This window comes from Vitis vinifera, chromosome 3 (assembly GCF_030704535.1).
Source record: "Vitis vinifera cultivar Pinot Noir 40024 chromosome 3, ASM3070453v1".
In the NCBI taxonomy this organism is placed as follows: domain Eukaryota; kingdom Viridiplantae; phylum Streptophyta; class Magnoliopsida; order Vitales; family Vitaceae; genus Vitis; species Vitis vinifera.
Genome location: NC_081807.1, coordinates 12,713,703 through 12,720,946, shown reverse-complemented (window position 1 = coordinate 12,720,946; position 7,244 = coordinate 12,713,703). Strand labels below are relative to the sequence as shown.

Below are 7,244 nucleotides of genomic sequence, written 5' to 3'. Positions count from 1 at the left end.
ATTTAGTGTGAAACTTGATTTGCATGTTCAGGAGGAATGCTTATCTTGAGGTTGTTTCTTAGCCTTTTATTTGTCCACCAAGATCTTAGACGTTTGAGATAAACAGAATAGGTTCTTAGAATTATACAATTGTTGTTTATATGACATCATAGATTAATTTCTGACTGTTGGTTGTGGACTGACTTTGGTTTTTTTTCCTTCTTTTCGGATTTATTGCAAGCATTTATGCACTTATCGTATTAGTGTGTGTCTATATATACCTCTTTCAATTGAACATGGTATGCTAACAAGAGGATTACATAGAAAAAGGAGATGCTTTAATTGAGAGCTAAAATTCAAATACCAGCATTGTCACCAAACAGAGACACAATAAGAAGACAAGAAAAATATCACAGCCTCATAAGTTCCCTTTTGTAGCTTCAGTATGAGCAGCATCAACCACATGCAAAAAGAAAAGAAAGGTTCAGAAACTGACAAGATCAATATCTGCAGGATTGTCAAGGCCGCGTTTGACAACAGCATCCAATTGAGGGAACTCTTCTATAGCAAACAATATTGGGGCTGTTATTATTCCCTGTAAAATAATCAAAATTGTCTCCACTTACAATTACAACATAATACGCATTAAATAGTATACAGCCAAAAATTAAAATTAAGTCCGTAGTGGAACCCACTATAAAAATGCATAGTTCCCACATGCTTTGCAAAAGTTAGTAGTAGCATTTTCCCACATTCCATATTAGTGCTAACAGATTAACCTTTCTAGGGCAAAATATAGCAAATGTACAATTGTTAGTGCCTACACTTAAGGATATGTTTCAAGAAAGAAAAGTAATGCAACACTGAAATTGAATTTAGAAATGAATTGAAACTATTGCATGAGACAACACAAGCAAAAAATGGTGCAACAGTTCAATTAAAATTTAAAATAAATAGCAACTATTAGATGAGGCCACTGAAGAGATAACAATAACAAAGACTTAAAATGACAGCAGTAGGACAAGCCAAATGAATTTTTTATCTGCCATTCAGTTCCTTCTAGGGTCATGTCCTCCATTAAATTTAAGACAATTGAAGAAACATTGTGAGGAAAATAGCAGATTTCCTGACACTTCTGTCTACCACATTTATATCTTTGCTTCAATGAACTTTTCAAGCTCAAGAAAACTTTTCTACATTAACATTATACATCAAAGAAAGAAGGATTACATTACGGATGTCAGACAATGAACCCTTCCCCAGGGAAGCTGATGTGCCTGTGAAATCAAGGACGTTATCTATTAATTGGAATGCCAATCCCTGTCCAGAAAAAAGGGCAGCACCAGACCAATCAGATTGAAAGAGACATAAGAAAGAAAACCACAGCAAACAACACCAATATCTTCTCCACAATAAATCATAGCAATTGCACCAAGTCACTACATGCCAAATCATTGGGGACAGTGCTGATGTCATTTTGCCAAAATAAATGAACGGTACACTTTCAAAAAAAAGACATCAGTGTCCCTCCACTGTGATAGGCAGTGCAGCAGTTGGAAACAAGATTGCAATAGCAACAATAGCAATCAACAAAATGGATCCAGATTCAACCACTTGTCATAAAAAAACTAAATTAAAATATTCAGATATCTCAATATTATACAAAGAAGTTGGCAAGAAGAGTGATGTTTTGAGAAGCGTAATTTCAAAAGTATCCAAGATACTGATATGTATATTTGTCATCTTTCTAGACCCCAAATTGATGGAATGACCCTATCAGATCAAATAAACCATGAAAAAAGCCCAAATAAAACCAATTTGTAGTTTATTTAAGTAATCAATTTCTAGATGTTCCTATAGAAATTAAAGTTTTTCTTCTGATTTACATGTTTAATAGGTGTAGGGTCAGGTGAGAGACCATTTCATTTTGAGGAGAGAGAAAATGAATTTGTCAACTAGAATCTCTAGATTTGTCTATTAGGAGATAAGACCCATGAACTCAAAGAGATTACTCCACTAAGCTTACTCCAAACATATAATAGAAAGAAGATGAAGCTAAGGAATTCACAAACCAGATTCTTGGCATACTCGAAGGCCAACATTGAAACTTCCGCAGTTTGCCCTGCAAGAAGAGCACTAGCCTTGCTGCTGTTTGAAATCAAAGATGCAGTCTTGTAGTATGTCTTCTGCAAATAATATTCCATGCTGCAATCACAAACAATTATTTTCACATAATTTACTGAAAGGACCATCTTAATGTGCAAACACAGGAATAAGACTTGATAATCTATCAAAATGGATGTTTAATATGCTACAAATAATCCCATAATCCAAAACAAACACAACTCCATGTGTTGACATGTGAAAATTACTTCTAATTCATGTAACAGGGGTATAATTTGATTCTCTATATGTCAGAATTTAACAGGATCGTTGTGAACTATGCCTCTTATATACAGTTTTGTTTTATACTCTAAAATGCTTTAAACACGTGCTCTATTTGTAAATAATTTTTTTTCTATAAATTTGTTTGTATTTTATCTTAAATACTAAATCTCAGACATAAATTTTTATTATTTTTATTCATTGTGATGAAGTTAATTCATAAGTAGACAACTTTATACATCCAAGATAGAGTTGACTAACACAGTCATGAGTGGAAAAATAAAGGGACAGTTTCCACAAGGAACAAGGGAACTCAGAAGTGAGGGGACTGAATGCCTTATGGTTATTTGAAAACATACTATTTTGTTCTTTGCCTCTTTGAGCTGTAACTGGTGTTTCTTATGGTTCGTTCCTAGATTTTTGTAACCTTCCTTAGTTTTCCAACTTGTATGATTCCTTTTAAGGAGTTTCTTCTTTTCTTTTGATCAGATTTGTATATTGTGGAAGGATGTCTCATCCCTCTTGATCTTTAAAATTAATAGAAAAGATTTAGGGTTGGTTTGTTTTTTTAACTTAAGTCTCAAAGCAAGTTGCTTTAAGATTTAAGATAAAAATAAAATAAAATTTTAGAGCCTCTTTGGGAATTGTTTCTAAGATAGTTTTTTTTTTTTTCTCTTTTTGATAGAAAAAATGTTTTTTCAGAACTTGTTCTGAAAGTAAAGTGTCTGTTGATAACACACTTTAATTGTTTTAGTTGTTTTGTAACGGTTGGTTTAAAAAATACTTGTATAAATATGGAGAATGATTAAAAAGAACTCACTACAAATTTAAGAAATATTAGAAAACATAGGAAACAAGTTAAAAGCATACCAAGATCCAAAATAAATTCTTATTCTAAAAAACACTGAGAACTGTTTGCGAAAACTGTTTTAAACAACTATTTTAAAGAAGTTCCCAAACAAACCCTTACATTTGACATTAAGACAAAATTGTCATAGAAAAAGTGGTAAGTTAAAAAACAAACAATTTTAAAAATGACTTAAACTCCTAAAAAAACTTGCTTTAAGACTTACATATAAAATAAAAAAATAAAAAAAATCAAAAAGAAAATAAACAACTTAATACTTAAAACTATTGAGTACTATTTAGACTTAAGTTAAATTAAGGTCTATTTAGATTTAAGACAAAAAAAAAAAACAAATGTATCCTAAGTGTATTTATGAGAAGTAGGATTGGTAATACTTTTAGCAATTCTTTGAAGGAGTTCTTTGTAGAAGTAGTAGCAGTAGTGATGTAATGATGTATTTTTTAGGCGAAAGAAAGACAGGATAGATGACTTGATGGTGGAGCTGACACTAGATGCTGACAGGCTCAACCACTGCATGAGAGATTGTGTTTATGACACTTCTCGAACCGTATCGACCCGACAGGCTACACCGGTCGACCGGGCAGGCTAAACTGGTCGACCGTCTGGCACATAGTCTCGACCGGTTGCCATTTTGACCCCGAGAAACTTCCTTTTCAAATTCATTTCTTTTCTACTAATTATGCAAGGTCTTTAGGTGAATTAATATGCCATTTTATAATCAATTTGCCTAAGGTATGTTTGCAAAAACTCGGGTTTTAAAGAAAAGCAAGTTTTAAAGAATAAACTGAGTTTTGTAAGATGCATGAAAAGGTATGAACATCCTAAGTGCACTCGTGCTATCATCCAACATTTATTTCCTATGATCTCAAGTCTTCGAAGCGTCTCGATCATCTATCCATTTGGTCCTTTGATGAATTTTCGAGTGTATACCTGAGATTCTTAAAAATTTAAAACAATTAGTCACTTAACCATGGTTTGTTATCATCAAAACCCGCTTAGGGGCACCCATTCGGCTAACAATCTCCCCCTATTTGATGATGACAAACCTTGCTTATCTAGGAGAGACGAAATCTCCCCCTCAATCCAAACATGGATCAATTAAAGCGAAAATTTTAAATGACATGCAAAATTTCAATAGGAGACATTGTGAATTGTGAAAATAGCATATCATATATAATAATATCGCATATACACAACACAAGACTAATGATATGGAAATGTCATGCATCTGTGTGCCCCCTACATCATATAATTTCTCCCCCTTTGGCAACATCATAAAGAAACGAAGGGGAGGGGGGGTGATTACTACTCAAAAAGGGCTATTTGATAGCTTGTAATTAACTCTTTTAAACACTTTTGAGTAGTAATTATTGCCTTTTAACCCAATTAACATATTAAGGACCTTTGCAATCACTTCTAATCACTTTGTGTAAGTTTTGGTGTTTTTGTTAGTAATTTGATCACCAAGGCAATCCAAGATGGAGGAGAGTTATTTGGAATCCATGGCAAAGCAATGGAAAGCTCAGAAACATGAAGAATCAGAGCTTTGAAGCCTTAAAGTCCTTTGCCATAACCAATCCGGAATGCAAGGAGGAGAAGTAAAGAGAGAATCTACCTTGAAGCATCCTTGATGACAGTAATTTCAGCCACTTTTGGAGTACTTCCTAAAGTCCAATTTATGCATGCTTTATGTCGTTTCGAAGATCGGGAAGTCAACAATCCAATGCTTCAAACGGTTCGCAAATCAGAGTTGAAATGAAGAAGTTAGAGCCAATGGAAGCAGATCACTCCAAGCTGAAGGCCAATTTCGCAGGGCTGCGAAATCAGCCTTTGGCTGCGAAATCAGCCTTCGGCTGCGAAATTTCGCAGCCATTTTGTGCGCCTGCGAAATTCTCCTGAGTGCTTCCAGATATTTGCGACCAACGTTTTTGGATATTTTGCTTCAGATATTTGTTGTCTAAATCCCAATTCTCTCCTTGTAATCCACCAATTAGATGATTCCTTAGTTGTTAAGCAAGAATACAGGGGTAAACAACCTGTTATATATTGTTTTGTAATTTTCATTTTATAGGCCCGTCGTCGGGGAACTTTCCCCAGGAGACCAACTTATGTAAATTTTACACTTAGCTAAATACAGGGTATCTTTTGCTTTCTTTTTCTCTCTACTATTTTCTATTTTCTTAGTAGCCAAACATCCTTGGAGGATGAAATCCCCAAGGATGAGAGGCTAAAACCTTTTAGTTTCTTGAAGTAATGGATGCCATGTGAAGCTCCCGTGTCAGGATGGAGATTTCCAAGCCATAAATGTAAGTAGTTGAGCATCATAAATGTTTTCATTCAAAGTAAAGCTTTTAATCCCTCTGACTTGCTTTGAATGGCCAATACTTGATAACCTTTTGGTCTCAGTGGATTCTTATTGTTAGATCCACTGACGTTCATTAGTTATCTCCTACGAGCCATTGTATTGCAAGTCGAGGAGATGACCTATATCATTAAAAGAGCATTTATGAGGTTCAGCTACCCTTTTTGTAAGTTTTCAAGGACTAAAACTTAGTTGTTAAACACATACCGGTTCGGGAAGTAAGCATCACCTGAGTTGCTTCCCCAACTCGAGGTGAAAAGTTCCAAAATCTCCATTTTTACACCGTGAGTTAAGCATGGCTATCCAAAGCTTTGAGAAACTTCTTTTTCCATCTTTTAACCTACTTGCATGTTAGTTTAGTTTACAACACCTTCATCTTTTTATGTTTTCATCTTAATCTAATTTTTATTAAGAAAAGTTCACTCCATCCTCCGAACTTCACCAGTTAAAGTAAAAACCCTTCCCAGTGTTCGATCCTAGAGCCACTATGCTATAGTAGCTTTGCTACTTTAGTGTAAGGACCTTAGGTATAAATTTTGTTGATACCCTTACATGCCAAGCTACCAAGAGTCGGGTTATCAGGGGGAGGGGGGGTCTCGAATATATCAAGGCGGAGGTGGAGAAAACACTGAGCGAAGGTAGGCCATCATCTCCTCATGCTGTTGATCCATATGCTCCTCAAGATGCCCAAGTCTCTGATCGAGATGCTCAAACTGAGAGGTGAAGTCGGTCTGATACTCATCTATGCGATCCTCCATAGAGTGGAAACGAGTATCATTGACAACTGCCAGCTCCTCCATACGAGTCCCGAGAGAAATGATCTGAGCGGATAAATCCATCCAAGGCGCATGATCAGGTGTGTGAGGTGGCTAAAATGGTATCTCTGCGTCATAAGGCTCAGATGGTCCAGTTGTGTATGCCGGCTCAGATATCATCGGCTCAGGAGGAGGAATGTCGCACTCAGGCATGCTCTGAACAAAGTCCCTCTGAGGGTCTAGGCCACCCTCCATCTCTCGAATCTGGGCATCCTCCTCATCTACATGATGCATATGTCCCTGCCCATGGGCCTGTGCCGGTGGTCGCTCAGCTCTCCTGATCCAAGAGCCATCAGGGGCCTTCTCAAACTTCATCCGCCCCAGAGACTGCTCGTCATATGTGTCATACGTGGTTGGGGCCTCCAAATCTGTCTCGCGGCTCAAATCAACCCCGGCATCCTTGAATACTCTCGTGAGGAAGCGACCATAGGGGAGGACGCGGGTCTTGCTCTCACAGCAAGATATCATATGCATCATCATCAAGTACCCGACATGAATCCGTCTCCCTGTCAAAATGGAATCCACTATGAAAGCCTCGAGGTAGGATACCTCGTCTCGATGTCCACCCCGTGGCAAAAGAATGCAGCAGACCATGTGATGCAGGATACGACTGATCACTGTCAGGCTATGTGCAGAGGGTTTGCCCATCCCCTGGGCATCGGGAAGTCCACACAGCCTCTAAATAGCCTCTCTGGGCTCAAATCCTGGCACCGTTGCCCACACCTTGGACTCATACACCCTGAGTCCAACTGATGGTATATCGAATATCTCTCCGGACTCAAGGTGATCTCAACTCCTCTGACAGTGGAAGTGATCGATCCTCCAACCCCGTAGG

General features: G+C 37.2%; 1 protein-coding gene across 1 annotated transcript; it reads right to left on the bottom strand.

Annotated features, from left to right (window-relative positions):
- Positions 1-463: 463 nt before the first annotated feature.
- Positions 464-6,394, bottom strand: LOC104878878 (solanesyl-diphosphate synthase 1, mitochondrial). The gene is made up of 4 exons (XM_010649776.1): positions 6,222-6,394; positions 2,052-2,184; positions 1,210-1,299; positions 464-574 (listed from the first exon to the last, which is right to left on the bottom strand). Exons 1-4 carry the CDS (start codon positions 6,392-6,394, stop codon positions 464-466), a joined length of 507 nt encoding a protein of 168 aa, XP_010648078.1.
- Positions 6,395-7,244: the final 850 nt, after the last annotated feature.